The sequence below is a fragment of the Gigantopelta aegis genome, chromosome 2 (assembly GCF_016097555.1).
Source record: "Gigantopelta aegis isolate Gae_Host chromosome 2, Gae_host_genome, whole genome shotgun sequence".
Taxonomy (NCBI): Eukaryota; Metazoa; Mollusca; class Gastropoda; order Neomphalida; family Peltospiridae; genus Gigantopelta; species Gigantopelta aegis.
The window spans coordinates 10,302,924-10,327,828 of NC_054700.1; the positions used below are offsets into that span (position 1 = coordinate 10,302,924).

Sequence of the window (24,905 nt, forward strand, 5' to 3'; positions counted from 1 at the left end):
GTCATTTCTCCAGCTGACTATGTCGACTTGTTTTTTCGTGACTCGTATGACGGCCATTCTGCAGAACGCCACGGTTGTTCCCGTTTAGTCTCTACATGTCCGAGCCTGTCCTAGCAGCACTGGAAGATTGACCGCGCCACTCTAAGAAGAAATAGGAAGCGGGGTCGGCCCCTACTACTCTTTTCTAGAGTTGACTTTGCTTTATAGTGATACCATCTCGTATCCTCCAGAGTCGGGCCCGTCCGCACCAACCCATGACGAGTGGACTATACCCTAGTCTGATTCTCTCCTTCAGACGGATCCGGCTTCTGAAGATCTGTATTTCAGCACAGTACTAAACCTTTCAACGGCTAACGACTGTCAATCTAGTGGTTTTCTTGACGGGATGCAAGCCATCTCGTCCCTATAAGCTGTGGACCGAAACGGCTTTAACGAGGGCACTCACGTGGACATATCGATCGGACTTTAAACTTTTAGATCTGCGTTCAAAATTTTATGTCGAAATTACCTCTTTTTTTCAAATATTATCAAATAGTCCGATCCTCTCTTCTTTCTTTTATTTAATTTTGGATTGTCCTTCTAAAATGCTCCAAATTATATAAATATTCGGCCGAGCAGTCAATTCTTTTTATTTTTGGCTTGTAACTTTTTTTTTCTTTTTTCTTTATTCTATTAACGTTTTTACTATGTTGGGCGAGTCTGGAAGGTTTGAACATTGATTGTTATGTAGAAATATGTGTAGATTTCAGATCCGCAACTCTTACTTGCCTAAACCTCTACGTTAATTGGGAATTTGCATACTTTTAATGGTACGTCAAAGACAAATTTTGTTTAATCGTCTGCTACTCCAAAACTCAGTTCACAGGATAGACACCATATTTCAGTTACACACGAGATGAAACTCTTTAAAAAAATATTAAAAATTATGAAACTTAATATCCAAACTTTCCATTTTGATTTGCTGGATTTTCATAATTGGTAAATTTGATCTACATTTTCAAGGTCAAATGAAGGTCATTGTTTCTGAATATATAATATGTTGTAAATGACGCAGGTCATTGGTTTCGTTTAATTCTTTCCAATAATATTGATCAATAATGTTCATATTATTACTTTGGTTTATAGATATATCCATTAAACATCTAGTAGGGGTGCTTCCTGATTGAAATTTCAAGAGTAGATCCATAATTTAACGAAAGGGGGACATGTTTAGGAAAAGGTTACGTCCACATTTTGGGTACCCATGCTTACTGAGGTTTGTACAGAGTATAGTTTTTGGTGAGGGTATGCGCGGTCGGTCCGGGATTGATCCCCGTCGGTGGGCCCATTGGATTATTTCTCGTTCCAGCCAGTGTACCACGACTGGTATATTAAATGCTGTGGTATGGTGCATATAAAAGATCCCTGGCTACTACTAAAAAAAATGTAGCGGGTTTCCTCTCTATGATTGTCAAAATTACCATATGTTTGACATCCAATAGTCGAGTATTAATAAATCAATGTGCTCTAGCAAACTTCTTCTTCTTTTTGGAATAGCAGTCATGTGCATTAGCTGGGAATGTGCATTAGCTGGGAATGTGCATGTTTTTAATTGTATGTCAATATTGTTTCCTCTGTCAGCCGCTACCCAAAGACAAAGAAACTACTCACTTCGATCCTCAACCTGAATAAAATCAAATTATATATTTTAGTTAACTATTTGTTCCAAAGATATTTATGAATGAATGAAAATATGAAATATAAATTCATATATGTTTTGTTTAATCTTTGGTTTTGGTGTAGAATGAAATCAAATATGCTCTATATAATATTATTGGGAATTTAAACAGATCCCATCTTTCTTTCTAAACGACTGGCCAAAAACAATTTCAGGCACGTTTTGTTAGAAATGGGGACACATGCTTAATACTATATAGGGTAATGTTAACAGAGAGGGTAGGTACCCCATTATGTTAAGATAATTTAAAGTCATTTGACACACATTAAGGAAAATTATTATTATTATTATTATTATTATTATTATTTATTACTATTATTTATTTTTGGGGTAGTGGTTCAATATCAATATTTAAGATATAATGTCATTATTTAATTAAAGACAATACCATTGTTATTCTAGCAGCAATTAAAATGGTATGTATTTGGTTTCTATGATTAAACGTATCATTCAACATGAACAATTGTCATATAACTAACCAGTTTCATATTATGATTGCTAGATAGCAGCACTGGACTGCAGTGCATGTGTATTCTGGAATACATATCTGCCTTGTTTTGCTATATTCAAATTATTTTTCCAAACTCCTTAAGCAGGAGGTAGACCACTGTCAAATTATTGAATGCTTAGAAAGCATGTATAGAACTTAGCTATTTTCAAATGTAGCTGAGGCATTCTTGATAGGTGGAAACACCTCCAGACTCTTCTCTCCTTTCTGGCTTTGTCAATGACTCCGTATCATCGTCTGAGAAGTAATGATTATGGAGTCGCGTTTTTGTCTATTTTTAAGGGTATTTCAACGTCACAGACTCTTGTTTCACTCTGTTGTATCCGCATTTGTTAAATGTTTGTAAATTAAATAAACTTAGTGTTCATTTGTTACGGGTTGAAATTAGGGTCTAGTTGAAACATATGCCTTAGTGTTTAAAAACTAGGGTCTGTCCCTTTAAGTCGATGGTTGATATAAATTCAAGCAATGAATCATATTTCTACTCACCATTGTGCTTTGTCAGCGATCAAGCAAAGCAATATGGAGAGGACCTCCGTCCACACACTTGACCAACCCTTGTGGTGGAAATCAATTGAGATACACGATGACGAACCCAATAATAGTATTCTTAATATTGATGATTGTCTTTGAAGTTGGTTGAGATATGTTTTATGTGAAATATAGGTAATATGATACATGGCTGAATTCTTGAACAGCGAAGACAAAGACTCGATTCTTCTTGTATGTTACTACTCCAACATAAAGAGTTATATAGAGAATTATGAGAATAATACAGGAGTGGCCGCTAGATACCATTTATTTCACGAGTTGTTTTAAAATGTATCTATCGAGCGAAAGCGAGTTTGGTACGTTTTTAAACAACGGATTGTGAGATAAATGGTATCTAACGGACACGAATGTATTATTCTATCCTAACAGGTTTTAAGCAAATTTTAACATCTTTTTTGACTAAGTTATTTACAGCCGTTGCACTTGTAGCTAACTTACGCGTCACAGACACATGATTGTCAGGTTAACTATACGTCACAGACACATGATTGTCAGGTTAACTATACGTCACAGACACATTGCCAGGTTAACTATACGTCACAGACACATGATTGTCAGGTTAACTATACGTCACAGTGTAAATCTATTTACACCGTATTGTTTTGCATTGGATGCATATCACTGTGACCCGGTCTTCACCTAGGAGCAGCCATTCGTATGTGTTGAAATTGTTAACACACGTACGTGTGTAAACCCATGTATTATCAACAATAACGCATGATGTTCTCACCAACGAGTGTGTAAGAAAATAATATATATAAGGGTTGAGGTAAAACGTAATACAGCAGGTGTGGTAAAAGAAGTGAAACATAAATCAAACAAAGGACGAATTTGATGGCACAGTGTGTAGGAATATTTTATATATCCATGCTATGTTACGATATGACACAATTTCCAGGATGCACGTCATTGGAAAAGGTTTGTCCCCTAAGGAATTACAAACAGATGCAATGTTTCAAAGACATGACAAAGTCTTTGATTGTGTTTGCCTGACACTGCCATTCTATTTTCTGGGGACAATACCATATGCATGTGTGCGTGTGTGTGTGTGTGTGTGTCTGTATCTATCTATCTATCTATCTATCTATATAATATATATATATATATATATATATATATATATATATATATATATATATATATATATATATATATATATATATATATATATATGTATGTATGTATATATATATATATATATATATCTTTGATTGTCAATTCTGTAACAGACGACATTGGTGAAGCAGGGTATAATGTTTCACTTAGTTTGTATGGTGGAATTTCTAGACAATAAGAATGAGTAAATTGGCTCAAAAAGTGGGCTATTTCTCTTTTCTACCAATGTTACCATCTGGTGTAACAAAGGTCGTGGAATGAACTATCCTGTATGTGGGATACAATATCCCTTGTTGCGAATTAATCGAAACGAGTAGCTCGTGGAGTGGCGACAGCGGGTTCTCTCTAATAACTGTCTGTGGTCCATGACTAAATACCCGGCGCTATAAACCGTGATTTTGAGCGCGTCGTTAAATAAAAGTCTCGAACAAGAGAATCTGTTAATATTCAGTTGCCAACCTGACAGACACATATTTATTAAAATGTTTGATACTAATAGCATGGTGCAAGTCTTCAACAAGTGGCTCTGTTAATATTCAGTTGCCAACCTGACATACACACATTTATTGTAATGTTTGATACTAATAGAATGGTGCAAGTCCTGAACCGATTTTTAGTTAAAGTTTGTTTTGTTTAACGACACCACTAGAACACATTGAATTATTAATCATCGGCTATTGAATGTCAAGCATTCGGTCATTATGACATATAGTCTCAGAGAGGAAAGCCGCTGTATTTTCTATCAGTAGCAAGGGATCTTTTACATGCACCATATCACAAACAGGACAGCGCGTACCACGGCCTTTAATATACCAATCGTGGTGCACTGGCCGGAACGAGAAATAGCTCAATGGTTCCACCGACGCGAATCAATCACAAACCGACCGTGCATCAAGCGAGCACTTTAACCACTGTGCTACGTCCCGCCCATGGACCAACAAAGATGTGAAGAAAAATATGTTGCCACTTTCATATAGCAGTAATTGGCAATTTAGAAGAGGTTAGTAGTAATAATAATAATAAAATGTCGACCATTTCGCCACAGAGTAAAGTTTTCTTTGAATTGGAGAGTATAAGCGTACAGGACGGGTTAGTGGCGTGGAGATAGGGGCAGTTGAAACAAATCCTCAAATTCGTGCAAACAACAATAGAGACATTCGGGTAAAATGAGATGGCCTGAAATCTTTTCACCCTGGTCTTTTTTCCGTCATTTTAGCCACAATGTTAGTTATGGTCCATGTTCAAATATGTAGTGATTCGTTTACAACCTTTCATAGATGTTTGGCTGTAATTTAATGCTAATATGAATAAATGTTGTCATTCATATTTGGGTTTTTTTTCTTTAATTCGAACAAAATGTTCCTGCCCCTCCCCCTCCCTCCTGCCCCTACAAATGGGAGCCCGTACGCCTATGAATTGGAGAGTCGTCTAAATGTGTATTTGTCTCATCTTTTTTAATTTTCGTTTTTGTTAACTTAACAAATGTTCTGCTGTCATCGAGTATGACATCTGTATCATATGCATACTGTGCAATAAGATATTCTTTATCGTATATTGAAATAACTTTAATTTTATAAACAAAATTGTATTTTTATAATTTCAGCACTGAGAAGGAATACACAGGACAATAATGGATTTCCTTGCCAGCAATCGTGGCTTACAGAACAAGATGCCGACACATTTCCTTTAACTATATAACACCAGCTTTAATATCATTACAAAACACAGACACACAATGTTTAATACCTCCTCCAGTATCAAACAGTTTTAATACATTTGTGTAAGTCAGGTTGGCAATTGAAGATTCACAAATGAATTTAATAAATAAATAAATAAATAATCACCATCACCATCAACAACAAACAAACCTCCATCAGGTAAACATGTTTCAGACAACAATAACAACAAATAAACAAAAGAAACGACATAACAGCGATTTAGACATCAACAATAACAAGCAAACAAACAAACAACGTGAAAGTGTTTTAGAGAACACAAATAAATAAAAACAAACAAACAAACAAACAAATAAACCAAGTAAACGTGTTTTAGACAACACAGATAACAACAAACAAACCAGCTGATATACTTTTAATACAAATTTAATTACACTTTCATCTTCTTGTTTCCTGATTTTGTTTCTGAATCCAAATCTTTTGGAGAGAAGCAAGTACCTTTATGCCACCAAGAATAAACATCCTCGTAAAGATTGGCGTACCTTGTAGCATTGAACAACTTTTGGCACAGTTCACAAACACCAATCCTAGTTCTTTTCGAATAGTAATGATTCTTCCACTGGAAATATTCTACATAAGCCGTGTGATTTTTGTCCAGGTAGAGAAGATATTCAGCAAGGTGCTTGGGACTCTTGAAATCCGCTGTATTGATGAACGAATTGGGAGGTAAAAATTTACTGTAATTCGCACCTCCTCTTACCACGGGCACAATGTCTGCCCCCATGTAAAGAAAGGCCTTTTCCGTAATGTAGTCATGACACAAACTGTTTTCAAATGATAGATAGAATTTGTATTCCCGTGACAGCATCTTTTTACAGCCGTCATCACTATTTCTAACACCACATTTTGTATCGCCACAATCCCCGTAAACGTTCACCACCATCGTCTTCTTCATCTCCTGGACGTATCGCTCGCGTTGGCTTGGCGTCCTGCAGTTGCTCACAAACCACGCTGCCAGTTTCGTTTTGTTTCTCGCTAATCCTAAAAAATCAAACTGTCTTGGTTTTTCTCTTTTATATATACGTCCATACGGATACCTGATGTCAGAGTCTGATCTGTACGTCATGGTCCAATTGATCTTGTTTCTCCATTCTGGCTTGTTAAAGTTAGAGTCCGCACTGTAGTGTGGACACTCTTTTATAAAATAAATCCACACTTGGCCTGAAGTCTTTCTGGGTGGAACCGCTTCTTTATGACCCACTGCGTAGAATATAACGGCATCAAAAGCGCTCAGGTTGTTGCCAGAGGTTACGATGGAGCAATTGGCTGAACATGATTCAAGTTGTTTTACCGCCATCGGGTACCAAGGCCACGATGGGTTGTTTTTCAGTAAAATTAGTTTTCTGACTCTTGGTCCTTTGTTCAAAGGTGGCCGTTTGAATAGACTTTTGTCAGTATAGTTAACAGTGACTAGGAAAGATTCTGATTTTGTGGCTAAAATATTGTTGGACCGTTGCCAGGTGGTTTGGACAAATCCTTGCATTACATTTGATATATTTACCGTCGAGGACATCCACCAAACGGACGATACGAAGCCGAGACAAATTATAATCACAAGAGTTTGCTTGGACCTGCTTTCTTGACAGAAGCTGAAAAAAAGAAAGAAAGAAAAATACTTTTAGAAAAGACTATTCATATGTATGTATGTATGTATTGATGTATGAATATCTATATATTGTATGTATGTCGAGGTTGACTGTTACATACATAGATATTAAAGCACTGGCGCGGGGGATAATTAAATCCTTTCTGACCTCACAACTTGTCTCATGCCGTTGCTGGGACTCGAACCTGTGGCACCGATTCGCCCGCAAATTGCAAGACTAACAACGATACGCTCTGAGCTATCGAAGCTTCCATAAAAAGGAAGTTCTTTAACTCAACCATATGCATGGGGCCTACAATCTACGCGGTCGATCCCGCTTACGTGCATGAAACAGTGGGTAGACCTGGCACTGGCTATTATGTATTGATGTATGAATATCTATATATTATATGTATGTCGAGGTTGACTGTTACATACATAGATATTAACGCATTGGCGCAGGGGATAATTAAATCCTTTCTGGCCTCACAAATTGTCCCATGCCGTTGCTGGGACTCGAACCTATGACACCTGTCTGTCTGTCTGTCTGTCTGTCTGTCTGTCTCTCTCTGTCTCTCTCTCTCTCTCTCTCTCTCTCTCTCTCTCTCTCTCTCTCTCTCTCTGCCTGTGTGCGTGTCTCTGTATGTGTGTGTATATATGTACGCACGTACGTACATGTGTGCGTGCGTGTAGTATCTTCAACAAATAACGTGAATTCCTAAAACGTTACTGTAATCCCTAAAACGTAATAGTAAATATCCATTAAAATGAAACAATTTAAGTGTTCTTCTACCCAAATAAATATATGAAATATGTTCGAGAACCGTTATGCTACTATTCTAGATGCGACTATGGGCTTGTATATCTATTGATTCAGTACTATTTTAGAGCGAAATAAGCTTTCATTTACCAAATTAAACATAATTGTAACATGTATTTAATAAACATTTGTACGAAATAAACACTATGGCTACTAAAATTATGCTTCATTGATCAGTTTTACACAATGTCATTATTTTACTTTCCGCGTCAAACAGTGACAAACACTGGTGTGGTCTGGGCTTGGCCTATCTCTGACTTTGTCGCATGGCCTAAAGTTAGTTAAAAGTTCGTTTTGTTTCTAATGCAGCAAGGGATCTTTTATATGCACCATCCCATAGACAGGATAACACATACCACGGTCTTTGACATACCAGTCGTGGTGCACTGTCTGGAAGGAGTCTTAGAGGAGAGTCGCTACATTTTTCCATCAGTAGCAAGGGATCTTTTATATGCACCATCCCATAGACAGGATATCTCATACCACGGCCTTTCATATAGTTATATATTTGTTCACTAGCTGGAACGAGAAATAGTCCAATGAGCCCACCGGCGGGGATCGATCCTAGACCGACCACGCATCAAGCGAACGCTTTACCACTGGGCTAGGTTCCGCCCCATCTCTCATGACCAATCTCTGACCGTGTTGCTGGGGGGGGGGGGGGGGGGGTTAAGCGCCAGATCGATGCTTAAAGGACACAGACAATGTATGTTTGAAGCTGTCGATATAACAGACGTTGAAATTCAGAAATTTTGCAACGGCAGTTAATATTGGGACAAAAATAGATACCTGGTAATGACCAAAAACTATAGTGCATTTCCAATGCCATTTTTCGTCCAAATTTAAATTCAACTTTTATTACTTTATTGTTGCCATTTTGTTCATGAAACACGATTTATTAGAACGATATATTGGAGAAAAAAAAAAAGAATTAAAATAGCCGAAGATATTCATATCCAATTGTGGAAGACGTCCGCCTGTCACCCTCCTCACCCCCACCTCCATTATATTGATATAAGTATAAAGAGGGAACCTAGCCCACTCTAACCCAAAGGTAACCCTAAACCACCCCCATTATATTGATATAAGTATAAAGAGGGAACCTAGCTCACTCTAACCCAAAGGTAACCCTAACCCACCCCCATTATATTGATATAAGTATAAAGAGGGAACCTAGCTCACTCTAACCCAAAGGTAACCCTAACCCACCCCCATTATATTGATATAAGTATAAAGAGGGAACCTAGCCCACTCTAACCCAAAGGTAACCCTAACCCACCCCCATTATATTGATATAAGTATAAAGAGGGAACCTAGCCCACTCTAACCCAAAGGTAACCCTAACCCACCCCCATTATATTGATATAAGTATAAAGAGGGAACCTAGCCCACTCTAACCCAAAGGTAACCCTAACCCACCCCCATTATATTGATATAAGTATAAAGAGGGAACCTAGCCTACTCTAACCCAAAGGTAACCCTAACCCTAAAAGTAACCCTACATATATGTATATATAACTCTAGTCCTAACCAAAATGTGTGTGTGTGGGGGGGGGGGGGGGGGGACGATTGGATATTTTACCACAATACTCAGGGTGATAATGCTGGAAGTTGTACAGTATCGTATTTGGAATCTTTAAATGACGAACACAGTTAAGGTTTGTTTTGTTAAACGACACCACCAGAGCACGTCGATTTATTAATCATAGGCTATTGGGTGTCAAACATTTGGTAATTTTGACATATAGTCTTAAACGGACATTCCTGAGTTTGATGCATTGATAGAGGTTTCCGACTAATGAAATATTTTCTACGATTAAACTTACATATTAAAAATATTTTCTTGTTTAGAATATCAGTGTCTGTATATTCAGTGTGTTTCTGGTCCTCTTAATATTTGTAAGAAGCCCAAACTGAATAATTTCGTACGTACGAAAAAAAGCTATTTTTTTTAAATAAAATGAAATTTAACCTAGTACAAATATTAGAACGATCAGAAACACGTTTAATATACAGCCACTAATATTTTATACAGGAAAATGTATTTGATATGCAATTACAATCGTTAAAACGTATTTGTTAAAAAGTGCAGCAAACTCAGGAATGTCCCTTTAAAGCGGAAACCCCGCTCCATTTTTCAATTAGTAGCAAGGGTATTTTGTATGCACCATCCCACAGAAAGTATACCACATACCACGGCCTTTGATATACCATTCGTGGTGCACTGGCTGGAACGAGAATAGCCCAATGGGCCACCAACGGGGATCGATCCCAGATCGACAGCGCATCAGACGAGCGCTTTACCACTAAATTACGGGAACCATGGCGAACAAAGACCGTCCGATGACTAACTTATTGCAACCTGTGAATTAGGAAACATGTCACAGATGGTACAAAATTCTAAAGAACAAGAAGCACATACAATGTCGACAAATGTATGCCGTTTCCGAGAGCCTGTCGTTTCCGAGATAACGAACTGTACGAGATACAGAACGAAACGTAAGTTACAAATTAATGTTTATTTGTGTGAAGGAAGGAAATGTTTTATTTAACGACGCACTCAACACATTTTATTTACGGTTATATGGAGTCGGACATATGGTTGAGGATCACACACAGACATTGAGAGAAGAAACCCGCTGTCGCCACTTCATGGGCTACTCTTTTCGATTAGCAGCAAGGGATCTTTTATATGCACCATCCCACAGACAGGAAAGTACATACCACGGCCTTTGTTACATCAGTTGTGGAGCACTGGCTAGAACGAGAAATAGCCCAATGGGTCCACCGACGAGAAGCGATCCTAGATCGATCACGCTGTACCACTGAGCTACTTCCCGCCCCGTTTATTTGTATGATTTGGTTGTGGAAATGTTCCTACAGTGAAAATAAATCATAATAAAGCGGATGAAATGTCTGATAGGTAATTCTGGTCGTAACAACCTGTTGCTGGAAACTCAGTGGTGATGGTAATGTGATCTCTAGGAGAAATGGGTTGGCGGTATTGTGTAGGGTGTTTCAGTATATGTGATCAAATTGAGTAAATAATCAAAATAGGCCGCCATCTTTCTTTTAAATAAGTCCTGTAACTACTGCCACCCATATCTCACAATCCAGGGTTGCGTTCAGCCAGACCGAGCAGAAAAACGTCCGCTAGACTGGTTTATGCGCTTCACGTTAAACCAAAGGGCCACGTCGGAAACCAATCAAATAGTTCGCGATCGTTAGCGAAACGTATGGCAGGTATGAAGTTTACATCCAATTTCACCTATTTCGTCTTCTTTTTTTCGCTATTAGATGACAAACAATGTCGACAAATGTATGTCGTTTCTGACAGCCTGTACAGGATAACGAACTGTACGAGACCGTGCATTTATTTTCATTAGTAGAAAGGGATCTTTTTCTTTTCTTTTTTTAACATGGATTACAACTAATATTGAGGGTAGAATGATGGAAATATATGGTAAAAAGGTATCAGGTTAGCACATTTTGTCCGAATATCTGTATAATGTTCGCCCGAATTTGAGGTTTTGCTCCAGATCTAGGATACAGTGCCCCCACTCCCCGTCCACCTGTCTCGTACGCTTAAGCCAGTCGTGGTGCCCTGACTGGAACGAGAAATAGCCCAATGGACCCAATACACTGATGGAGTAGGGGTGACCTAAGCCCACCTTTAGTTTTCTAAAGAAGGAAGAAAGAAAAAAAAAAGAAAAACCCACCCCGTCATGCTACAGTTGACTGTGACCCTGCTTTGTATATAAAGACGCTCAATTCGGGTCAGTAGATAAAAGATGAGAATATATAAGTTACGTTCTGACACGTTCTGTCAACATGAACGTAAGGGCTGTTCCACAACTGTGAGAGGAGGGTGGCTGAGCCGCTACAGAAGAGTTTGTTTGATTTAACGACATCACTATAACACACTGATTGATTAATCATCGACTGTTGGATACATTGTGATTCTGACATAGTCGTAGAGAGCAGGACCCATATTCACAAAAAGGTGTAAATGTACGTCTACGACCAGCACTTACGTCTGCCGTAGATTTACGTTTACGTGCAAGAAGCACCTTATTCTCAAAGATGGTCGTAAATGTAAACGTAACTTAGTTGGACGTAAATCTACGATTTAACATTCTCACTGGAGTAATTAATAAAAACACATTAGAAACGATGGCTACCGGGTAAATAACAAATGCGCAATACTCATCATTGTTTGTCGTCTGCTAACAATAACATTGCGAACAGTGAACCATGGCATTTTGGTATTGGTGGGGATCCGCGTTTTGGTACGAACTTGAGGACATTTCTTAAAAAGGAAAAGATAACTCAGGAGAAATTGGCCGAGTCAAAAACATCCGTTCGATCACGAACAAAAATATGTTCAATCCGTGGGCGTTCGCCATCGCAAATTGCTTCATTTATTGGAAATACTGCTAGTTTCCGTAAATAATAGTAAATAACGGCGATCGTGCTTGATTTATTATATTACTCTTCAAAAAAAGAAACGCAAAAGGGTACAAATGGGTTATAACTCCGGGTTATAACTCCTACCGGTTCATGCTTTGTGAATATAAGGTCATTGCATGTCCCAAACACATTCCCACGGTTACATTCGATAAAACGCAGCTACTGTACAATAAAGTTCCAAAATGTGAATATTCGCAAAAACGCAGCCACGTGCAAACCATGTCACCACTGCACGTGCGTTGTCTGCACGTGCAACATGAACACCGACAGTATAAAAGTGCAGGGTGTTCGCTTGCCTGGCCTCTGTATCTGGCCGACAGTTGACAATCCAGGACATGCCACGTCTCAGTGAACCGCAGAGAAACAATGCCATCGGCCGACTAGACGCAGGCGAATCCAGAACGGCCGTTGCCATGGCATTCCATGTGTCCCCAAGCACCATCTCCAGACTGTGGGACCGTTACCAGCAACATGGATCAACACGTGACCTCCCTAGATCCGGTCGACCACGGGTCACTACCCCCGGGCAGGACCGCTACATCCGGGTACGCCACCTTCGGGAACGATTGACTACTGCCACCTCCACAGCCGCAGCAATACCAGGTTTGCGCAGGATATCCGACCAGACCGTACGGAACCGCCTACGTGAGGTAGGAATTCGTGCTAGACGTCCAATTCGAGGTGTCATCTTAACACCACAACACCGTCGACTCCGACTGCAGTGGTGCCAGATTCATCGACAATGGCCTCAACTGCGATGGAGACAGGTGTGGTTCAGTGACGAGTCCCGATTTCTGCTCCGACGTCATGATGGAAGATGTCGCGTGTATAGGCGTCGTGGTGAACGTTATGCGGCAAACTGCGTGCAGGAAGTGGACAGATTCGGCGGGGGTAGTGTCATGGTGTGGGCAGCCATCTCACACACTGGCAGAACTGACCTGGTCCACGTGCAGGGCAACCTGAATGCACAGGGCTACATTGACCAGAACTTCCGGCCACACATCGTTCCAGTTATGGCCAACGCCAACGCAGTGTTCCAACATGACAACGCCAGGCCTCACACAGCACGTCTCACAACGGCTTTCCTACAGAACAACAACATTAATGTCCTTCCTTGGCCATCGATATCACCGGATTTGAACCCAATTGAGCATCTATGGGACGAGTTGGACCGACGCCTCCGACAGCGACAACCACAGCCCCAGACCCTGCCCGAGCTGGCAGCAGCCTTGCAGGCCGAGTGGGCCACCATCCCCCGGGACGTCATCCGTACTCTGGTTGCTTCAATGGGCAGGCGGTGCCAGGCAGTTGTCAACACACGCGGAGGCCACACCCGGTATTGACTCCAGATGACCTTGACCTTGGTGGTGTGTCCTATCACTTACTCACAATGGACTAGAGTGAATTGTGAACAATCCTGCAACATTTGGTAATTATCGGACTCATCATTCAATAATTAAATCAATTCTCCAAATGTTACGACAATGTGGTTTTGCGTTTCTTCTTTTGAAGAGTATATGTACACAACTTACGTGCAGCGTTAGTTGCAACCTGAGGCACTCTTATATTTACGTCCAACTTTAAACGTAACTTACGTTTTCGTTGTTTTGTGAATAGCTCTTCAGTCGTAGATTTACGTTTACGTGTAAAACTAGGCTTACGATATTTTGTGAATATGGGTCCTGACCCGCTGCATGTTTCTATTAGTAGCAAGAGATATTTCATACACACCATCTCACAGCTAGGGCAGAACATACCACGGTCTTTCATGTTTTGAATTTTCCATAGTTTGATATCCAGTAGCCGAAGTATTTTTCGTGCTGGGGTGTCATTAAACATTCATTCATTCATTCATTGATGCCACGGTCTTTGATATACCAGTCGTGGTGCACTGGCTGGTGATGATGATAACTAGTTTAACGTGCCCATATACCACTAGGGTTTCGAACACGCCCATCCCGAGTCCGACCTCCGATAAGATCGGTGGCCTGACTCGGGATGGAGGGGGGTGGGGGGGGGGGGTCTGTGGTGAAAATGGGCAGAATTTTGAAAATATCAATTAGTAAAAAAGTTAATAGAATAAATAAAAAAATAAAAAGGTTACAAGCCAAAAATAAAAAAGAATTGACTGCTTGGCCGAATATTTATATAATTTGGAGCATTTTAGAAGGACAGTCCAAAATTAAATAAGAGAAAGAAGAGAGGATCGGACTATTTAATAATATTTAAAAATAAAGAAGTAATTTTGACATAAAATTTTGAACGCAGATCTAAAAGTTTAAAGTCCGATCGATATGTCCACGCGAGTGGCCTCGTTACGGCCGTTTGGGTGCACAGCTTAAAGGGCCGAGATGGGCTGCATCCCGTCAAGAAAACCCCTAGATTGACAGTCGATAGACGTTGAAGGTGTAGTGCTGTGCTGAAATACAGATCTTGAGAAGCCGGATCCGTCTGAACGAGAGAGAGTATCAGACTAGGGTATAGTCCAGTCGTCATGGTTTGGTATAGTGGTGCGGACGGGCCCGACTCCGGAGGATACGAGATGGTATCACTATAAAGCAAGGTAAAGTCTAGAAAAAGAGTAGTAGGGGCCGACCCCGCTTCCTATTTCTTCTTAGAGTGGGGCGGTCAATCTTCCAGTGCTGCTAGGACAGGCTCGGACATGTAGAGACTAAACGCGAACAACCGTGGCGTTCTGCAGAATGGCCGTCATACGAGTCACGAAAACAACCAAGTCGACAGTCAGACGGAGAAATGACGTGGAGGCAAGGAATCTCGCTAAAAAAGAATCCAACCTGGTGGTGCAGGCTGTCGAAACGAGAAGCGTTCCAGCGTTCCAATGGCCGCATACATCCCAGTACAAAACTTCATGCACTGGCTGGAACGAAAACAAAGAGTCCAATGGGCCCATCGTCGGGGATAGGGCGATACAGTGTAATAATTATGTTATGTCTTATCATAGCCCGAGTACTCTGACTGTAAGAGAGCTAGACGGACATTTTGATATATTATTATGTATATGTCCAAATGTCCGTCTAGCTCTCTTACAGTCAGAGTACTCGGGCTAGTCTGGCCACAGATCACAGTTATTTCGCTACATGTTTTTACATAACGTTAGTTGCTATAGCACTTTTATTAATATCAATAGTTCCATGGATTTTGTTTTAATGCACCTTTGCCTGCCTGGGGGCAACATACACTGAAAAGGATAACCCCTGTTGTCCAGCTCTTTTGCCCAGCTCTTTTAACCTAGTACAAATATTAGAACGGTCAGGAACAAGTAATATACAGCTACTAATATTTTATGCAGAAAAATATGTTTGATATGCAATTACAATCGTTAAAAAGTGTTTTAGTCGATAACATCTTAAAAATTGCAGCAAACTCAGGAATGTCCCTTTAAATTAAAATTTAATTTGCTCAATGAAACGTACCCATAAATCGCTTATTTTGCACTAATAATTTTAATACTGTCACTTGATCACAACGAGTACCGTTTCCGTGACCCATAGCCACATTGTAAATGACCGGTGATACGCTTTGATTTTAATTTTAATTTCAATGTTTTTTGTTTCAGTTAAATAGTTACTTATTATTGCCATTTTACTAATGCTTGTTGTTTGTTTTCTTATTAATAAGTATTATACCGGGCAAATACCAGTGGTTCATTTGTTATGAGTGTCACCTACATTAGAGAACAACTGTTATGGCTGTGCTTTATTAGGCCTAAAGCCCCAGTCACATATATACACGATTTTTGGACCGAATGGTCCACGGGTAGCCCCGATCCTACCCTGACACGGTTGCTCCCGAATTGTAGTCAAAATCAGCATGAATCGGCTTCATATATATATATATATATATATATATATATATATATATTATATATATATATATATATATATATATTCTTACGTCATTTGAATACCTAGTAATGGCGGCCTTGAATTAAAGTTGCGTGTACAGTTTACAAACACACGTTGTATTAAGCTTGAGATTATATGATAAAGAGATTATTACCCTCGTGTGTTTCGGTATCGTCAATAGCATATATTAGGAATAAAAATAATGTATTATACTCGCCCGATGCTCGAATAATACAATTTTTATTCCTAATACATGATATTGATGATACCAAAAAACACTCTGGTAATAACACCTCTCTCTCTCTCTCTCTCTCTCTCTCTCTCTCTCTCTCCTCTCTCTCTCTCTCTCTCTCTCTCTCTCTCTCTCTCTGTGTGTTGTGTTGTGTGTGAGTGTGTGTGTGTGTACCCCTAGAGCCAGCTAGTCACTCGGGAAGAAAGCTACCCGATACAGGGAGATCTATATGTATGGGTGTGAATATTTGGAGAAGTATTGTTAAACCCCGTTGCGGGTTTCTGCTATTTGTTTGCCGGTGAATTGAGTGATGGAGCACTTGCTGGTAACGGTGTTGGAAACTCCGTGACATTAACCAAGGTGACATTTATCTTAATATGGATTAAACGATCGCACGCTGTTCTGTGTTGGTCTTGTTCTTTAGATACAGTCAGAAGTGATCGATTATTATTGATTAAATAATAATAAACCATGTACATGTGCAGGGGAGGGTTTGGAGGGTCCCCTTATAAACTTCCCTCACCACGGTCTTGATCCTCCACCCCAACCCACCCCTGCAAACTTCCCTGTACACGGGCCTGTAAACGTGTGTAAAATGTGCTCAGACGCCATTACACAAAGGTTCCTTACCTATTTTTAATACTATCAAACCATTTCAGAACAAACACTATGAGAACCTTGTTAAAGCAATACATGTCCTCTACCGAGCCCAACAAATTCTCCTATCTCCTAGGAGCCACAACTCTGTCAAAAATGGGTATATCGCAAAGATCGTTAAATAAATCTATATACAAAATGCATCTCAATATCTTCAGGCTTTACAAAAAAAAAATAATAATAATAAAAAAAAAAATAATAATAAAAATAAAAATAAATAAAATGAATAAATGAATAAAAAAATAGTTCGGAAAGCGAGTTTTCATATCTCCGAAGTTCAAGGGCCATGACTATGTCACAAATGGGTAAATCGCCATGAAAGTCCAACGTTAAAGCTATACACGACATTTCAGCTCAATATCTCAAAGCATGGTGGAAAAAACAAACATCCTGAAAAGTGTATCTGGGACAGACAGACGGACATACAGACAAATAGGAGGAGGGAGATGAAAGTCAACCGTTAAAGCTATACACGACTTGACGAGTCGGTGGATAGTTGGGTTTTCCATCTGGTGTAGAAGAATCGCTTGTCTGAAGATCTGCTTTCGTCGGTGTGTCACGATAAGTCCCGTCGCGTCGTTGAACTTCAGGGTATGCAGCTCGTAGTGAGTCCCATCCGGCAGTGGCTTCCACTTCTGGTTGCTGTACCGGCCTCTCAACTTCTTCGTGTCTGTTGTATCCCCTTGGACGTAGTCCCGAAATTGCCTCTTGAGTTTCCCCAAGGCCAACTCCCACGGGTCTACGTCCTCCTCTGCAGCAGGCGGGGGGATTGTTGGAGCAGGCGGCTTCGACTTGGCAGGCTGGTCGTCTGGTGGTGTGACGGCTTTCCGCTTAGCAGCCGCGGGAACAACTGTATCCACTGCCGAGCGCGGTAGGTAAAGTTAACCGCTTCACCGGAGTCGCCTTGGGAGTAGAAGTGGGCCGTAGCGTTGGTGACTGGTACATGGCAGTATCCAGTGTCCCGCTGGTCGTGTCCGTCGACTTGTCCGCCTGTGGCGAGCTGGTCTCCTTCCGCTGAGTAAATGGAGGGGGCGACGACGCAGATGGAACCGCCGCCGCCGCTACACACACTGTGTCTATATATATATTATATATATATATATATATATATATATATATATATATATATATATATATATATATTCGTCCCTGACAGAAAAAGGGAGTGGAGGGAGGGGTATGGAGAAGGCGGGATCGCACACACTGTCAGGGAGCACTGACAGCCAGGTAGTCAGCGAGGTGAACAAACAAAGAAATAAACAAACATACTTACTTGGGAACATCGATCCACATATTTCCGATGGTGCTAGTCTTCACTGTTTGAAGTAAAGCGTCGAAAGGCCAATTCTTAATAAGTGATCAAACCCGTAACACGGACATTTGGAACATATGTAGCCTACAGGTCTAGCAAATAACTGACAACAAAGGATTTTTTTCTTCTCTCTCTCTCTCTCTCTCACGGACTGTTCAAATCGGGTACATGAAGGCTACGCGTATTATCACGCCTGACTGAAGACTCAAAAGTTTGCGCAGTGTGATTTTATCTACGTCAACAGACGACACTCACTGATATGACTGGTCCCGACACGATCGTCAACACGAATCTAAGGGCTGTTCCACAAAAGATCATATTTGACGGGCGGTGCGACAGGGGCGGAACCATGAAGAACTTTTTTTAATGGGGTGGTGGTGGTTGATGGGAGAACTAACGGAATTTAAAAAAAAAGAAGAAAACGAATGAAGGAAAGACATGATTTATTTAACGACGGACTCAACACATTTTATTTAAGATAATATGGCGTCGGACATATGGTTAAAGACCACACATATATCGAGGGAGGAAACCCGCTGTCGCCACTTCATGGGCTACTCTTTTCGATTTGCAGCAAGGGATCTTTTATATGCATCATCCCATAGACATAGCACATACCACGGCGTTTGATATACCAGTCGTGGTGCACTGGATGGAGCGAAAAATTGCCCAATGAGTCCACCGACGGGGATCCATCACAGACCGTCCGCGCATCAAGCAAGCGCTTTACCACTGGGTTACGTCCTGCCACCCGGATCCATGAAGAACGTTTTAAGGTGGTGGTGGTGGTGGTGGTGGTGGATGGTGGTGGTGGATGGTGGTGATGGTGGTGATGGTGGTGGTGGTGGATGGTGGTGGTGGATGGTGATGGTGGTGGTGGTGGTGGATGGTGGTGGTGGATGGTGGTGGAAGGTGGTGGTGGATGGTGGTGGATGATGGTGGTGGTGGTGGTGGTGGGGATGGTGGTGATGATGGTGGTGGTGGTAGTGGTGGTAGTGGATGGTGGTGGTGGTGGTGATGGTGGTGGATGGTGGTGGTGGTGGTGGATGGTGGTGTATGATGGTGGTGGTGGTGGTGGTGGATGGTGGAACTAACGGAATAAAAAAAAAAGATGAATGAATGAATGTTTAACGACACCCAGCACAATAAAGGTTCTTTTGTTTAACGACACGATTAGAGTACATTGATTTGTTTAATCATCGGCTATTTTGACATAGGTAGCAAGGGGTCTTTTATATGCACCATCCCACAGACAGGATAGCACAAAATGGAGCATTTTAAGAACAAAAGAAAATGAAAAATATGTATTTCTAACTATATTTGTTGTACTATCTCAGTATGATAGTAATAAGAATTGTGGTTTAGTCGTAGATTTACGTTTACGTGTAAAATTAGGGTTACGATGTTTTGTGAAATCGGGCCCTGGTTTGTATTACATTTATGACACTACAGACACACCATAACCCCAGAACATGTCGTTTGTCGAAACAATAATTGTTAAAGGGACATTCTCGAGTTTGCTGCATTGTAAGATGTTTCCGACTAATCAAATATTTTTACGTTTAAACTTACATATTAAATATATTTTCTTGTTTAGAATATCAGTGTCTGTATATTCATTGTGTTTCTGGTCGTGTTAATATTTGTAAGAAGCCCAGGCTGAATTTTGTCTTCAAATAATTTGGTACGTACAAAAAAATTTTTTTTTAGGAAATAAAATGAAATTTAACCTAGTACAAATATTAGAACGATCAGAAACACGTTTAATATACAGCCACTAGTGTGTTATGTATTTTATTTTATGTAATTACAGTCGTCAAAAAGTGTGTTAATCGAAAACTTGCAGAAAACTCAGAAATCTCCCTTTATTATCTATTGTGTAATGAAATAAGAAAATAACAGGTCAAGAATGAAGTAGGCTTGTAATTCAGTGACAATGTCAATTCACCGTCGTTTGCAACAAACGGGATGGGGTGGGATTAAGTTAATAAAATACGCAGTCAGTATATCAGGGGCGTAGGCGGGGGGAGGGGTGTCGCATAGGTGTTCAGGAAAATGTAGACAAAATGGTCTGCTGTAGTCCGTCCCATCCTCCTATACAATTTATTTTTCTTTTTTAAATTAGTTTCGCTTAAATTACTTCAAGAGGAATAACTCTTACACATTTTAGATCACATTGGAGACAGAGTTATTGCACTTATATTTGGATCAAGAAGTTTGTTTAACGACACAAGTAGAGCACATTGATTTATTAATCGTCGGCTATTGGATGTCAAACATTTGGTAATTTTTACATATAATTTCAGAGAAGAAACCCGCTACATTGTTTCCACTAATAGCAAGGGATCTTTTATGCACCATACCATATATTGTCCGAGACAGGATAGCACATACCACCGCCTATGATATAGTAGTCGTTGTGCACTGGCTGGAACGAGAAATAGCCCAATGGGCCCACCGACGGGGATCGATGTCAGTTATTTGGATCATGACCAATTACAAGATGAGGTCAAAATTATATCAATTTACCGCAATTTACCACTGCTGGTCAGATAAAAAAACACAAAAAAAAACAAAAAAACAAACAAAAACAACAACAACAACAACAAACCCACAACCCACAACACAACAACATCCAAAACGAACATTCATTTATACTTATTTTCGTTTATTGTATCCAATTTATGGTTAAAGCACGCAGTCCTGGGCACACACTTCATTCAGGTATCTGGGCTTCCTGTTCAGCATACTGGGGTTTGTTGTTAGTTAAGAGAAATGCCGGTGTAGTAAACGTTTGCTCTGAAATTCGTGGGAGCGGATACTAGGGCTGTACCCTGATCAAAATACTAGGGGGGAGCACTAGTTTTTATAAACAAATGAAACACTATACAAATTAAACCCTGAGATGTGTATGCTATCTTCTGAATTCTCAACGGGGCAACTGCCCCCCCCCCCACCCCGCCCCCGAAGGTACGGCCCTGGATACCAAGAGGCTAACCCAGGACCTGCCCAGCTTCATGTCCCATGGCTTAACCACTATACCACCGAGGCCGGTGATTAATGTTTTATATTAATTAATTAATTTATTTATTAATTTATTAATTTATTAGAGAAAGATAGAAAATATATTCACCCGCATCTCATAGCCCATATGGGTAATAAATTACACAACGTCACAAAAAATATAAATATTCATCCATAAACATTCTTATATTAAAAGTAAAAAGTATCAGAATTTAAACTCTGTTTAAACACCAGATCTTCAAATGTCCATATATAGGTACATTTCGAAACCTGACTCTTAATATTTAATAATACAGTCTGGATGAAAAGATACACTTATATAATTACTGCTTATTCACGGAAATGTGTTAAAATGTTTTATCCTATAACTTACCCATAATATCCATGTCATAAACCAATGTGATAATTTTAGTGTATTAACCCGGTTAATAATGGTATGCAAATGTGCAAGGTGTCTATATAATGTGTTGCTGTGGATGGGTCATTTGCTTACAAGCCAACAAGACCTGTATACCCGAGCTTAAAGTTGTCAAAGATTTAGTTAAAATGCGGGACATCAAACTAATTTGTGCTAATCGTGATGACGTCATACTTACCAATGACAGACTTTAGTACTGTGATTTACTAAAAATTTAATTAAAATGTGATTTAATCATTAGTTGTCTCGGCAGAGTCTCGACAAATACTGATTAACATAGACTTGCTTGATATATTCCATATTAAAAAACACTCGTAACGAATCCTCCATTTATCCTGCAACCACTGACAGAATATGATGACGGGTAAAACAAAGTCATATTCTGACATGACTTTTGACGTCACACGCAAAGCCTACATAAGAAAATCGCTCCTTTGACCTCTAGGTCATCGTACAATGTGGATGAAATAAGAGAAATAATAGCTTTTCCCCTTAATTTGTATGGTCTGCGGGATAAAAATAATAACTAGTTAATGACGTCGGATATCTGCTTTATCCTGTTCAGACCGAATGAGAAACCTTGACAGGATAAAGCAGATATCCGACATCATTAACTAGTTATTCTCTATATAACCGTCCAAACGTCCGTCTAGCTCTCGAACGGCGGAGTACTCGGCCTAGAATGTATCTTGTTTTAAGAACTCAAATCCTGTGGTTGCTTGCAGGTATCTTTATGCCACCAAGAGTAAATGTCCTTATAGACATTGGCATAGGCTGTAGCATTTGACAATTTTTTACAAAGTTGACAACCAGGCGACTCATTTGTACCCACATAGTAATGATTTCTCCACTTGAAATATTCCACATACGCCGTGTGGTTTTTGTCCAGGTAGAGAAGATATTCAGCAAGGAGCTTGGGACTCTTGAAATCTGCTGTGTTGATGAACGAATTGGGAGGTAAAAAGTTACTGTAATTTGCACCTCCTCTTACCACAAGGACAATTTGTTGTGTGATGTATTGAAATACCTTTTCTGTCAAATAGTCATAGCACAGACTGTTTTCAAATGCCAAATAGAATTTATAGTCCAGAGAAAGCATCTGGCCGCAGAAGGTGCCATTATTGGAAGGACATTTTTTATCTCCACAACCTCCGAAAATGTCAACTGAAATCGTCTTCTTCATCTTCTGGACGTATTTATGACGTTCGCCTGGCGTTCTGCAATGACTGACAAACCACGCTGCCAGTTTGGTTTTGGTTTTCGTTACTCCTTGAAAATCTAACTGTGTAGGTTTTTCTCTTTTACGTATACGTCCATACGGATACCATATGTTAGAATCTGCTCTATATGTCATAGTCCAGTTGAACTTGTTTCTCCATTCCGGCCTGTTAAACTTATAGTCATCGCTGTGGTATGGAGATTCTAGTGTGAAATAAATCCACACTTGTCCTGGGACCTTTCTAGGTGGAAGGTTTTCTGGATAACCCACTGCGTTGAATATAATAGCATCAAAAGCGCTGAGGTTATTGCCAGACTTCACGAGTGTGCACTTAGCAGAACATAAAGAAAGTTGTCTGACTACAATCGAATGTAGACCCCATGTTGGGCTGTTTTTTAATAAGATTAATTTTACAACTTTTGCAGAAGTATTATGTTTTCTAGCAGACGTCTCTTTAGGCGTGGTGCTCTCTCCCTCTGTATTGTTAGCAATAACCGATGAATGATTATTTCCTTTTCTAATCGAAAGTTCGATGGGACTCCTTTGAATTGTGTTTTTCAGCATTTCCAGGTTCAAGTTGAAACCACTTCCCATGATAAACATCCACAAGATTGAAGTGGCGAAACCAATACACACGAGACTCATAAGACATTTTTTGTAGCCAAGCTGTTTACAATACCTGCAAAATAAATGGAAGTGCTTAGAAGATGTATTTCATATAATGCCTTTTTTTTTTCAGAGATGGTAACCGTCGTCATGTGTTCTGTGCTTGGATCAGATATACATATGAAAACATAGTTAATGAACCAGATACAATAATATGGATTTGTTAAAAATTGTTGTTTAACGACACCACTAGAGCACATTGATTTATTAATTATAGGCTATTAGATGTCAAACATTTGGTCAGTTCGACATATAGTCTTTGAGAGGAAACCCGCATTAGTAGCAAGGGGTCTTTTATATGCACCATCCCAGAGAGAGGATAACACATACCACGGCCTTTGATATATTAGTCGTGGTACACTGGCTGGAACGAGAAAAAGCCCAATGGGCCACCGACGGGGATCGATCCCATACCGACCGCGCATCAGGCGAGCGCTTTACTACTGGGTTTCATACGGCCCCTCTATAAATTAATGAAGATCATATCCCATAAAACAACTAAGAAACAAAAAAAACAAAAAACAAAACAAAACCCATTTAAAACCGAAAAAGTAACTCAACGCCAAAAAATATAAATAAATAAATCATATTAACATTAAACTCGGATGAAATTAACATTAGTCAAATATTCACATTCAAACTTCAGGGCCGTACATATGATTAAGGACCACACAGGTATTGAATTACCAAATGTTTGACATCTTTCTGATCGTTCTAATATTTGTACTAGGTTAAATTTCATTTCAATTTCTAAAATATGCTTTGTTTTCATACGTACGCAGAAAATTTTGCAGGGGGGGGGGGGTTCGAGGGGGCGAAGCCAGACACCGTGAGCGCCGCAGGTGCGAAGCCCGTTTCGAAAAAATTTCCTCAGGATTCACAGGAATGTAAAAAATCGGGATATGAAAAAAAAATTCTCCTTGACCAGGGGGGGTGGGGGTTTCGACACCCTCCCCCCAACCCCCACCCCCCTGCGCACGCGGCTGGTACGAAGTTATTTGAAGACA

At 39.9% G+C, this 24,905-nt stretch overlaps 2 protein-coding genes across 2 annotated transcripts; both read right to left on the reverse strand.

Moving 5' to 3' along the window:
- Positions 1 to 5,970: 5,970 nt before the first annotated feature.
- Positions 5,971 to 18,810, reverse strand: LOC121381053 (alpha-(1,3)-fucosyltransferase C-like). Its single transcript, XM_041510138.1, has 2 exons — positions 18,533 to 18,810; positions 5,971 to 7,218 (listed from the first exon to the last, which is right to left on the reverse strand). Exons 1-2 carry the CDS (start codon positions 18,550 to 18,552, stop codon positions 6,000 to 6,002), a joined length of 1,239 nt encoding a protein of 412 aa, XP_041366072.1. The 5' UTR covers positions 18,553 to 18,810; the 3' UTR covers positions 5,971 to 5,999.
- A 3,897-nt stretch (positions 18,811 to 22,707) lies between these two features.
- LOC121380186 (alpha-(1,3)-fucosyltransferase C-like) lies at positions 22,708 to 23,826 on the reverse strand. Its single transcript, XM_041508997.1, has one exon. The coding sequence runs from the start codon at positions 23,824 to 23,826 to the stop codon at positions 22,708 to 22,710; it is 1,119 nt and encodes a 372-aa protein (XP_041364931.1).
- Between the last annotated feature and the right edge of the window lie 1,079 nt (positions 23,827 to 24,905).

Excerpts from the sequence above, each read along its gene's own strand:
- LOC121380186 (XM_041508997.1), bottom strand. The coding sequence starts at position 23,826 with ATGGGAAGTGGTTTCAACTTGAACCTGGAAATGCTGAAAAACACAATT.
- LOC121381053 (XM_041510138.1), bottom strand. The coding sequence starts at position 18,552 with ATGTGGATCGATGTTCCCAA. Across the intron at positions 7,219-18,532 it reads ATGTGGATCGATGTTCCCAA|CTTCTGTCAAGAAAGCAGGT; the intron begins GTAAGTATGTTT and ends TCTTTTTTTCAG.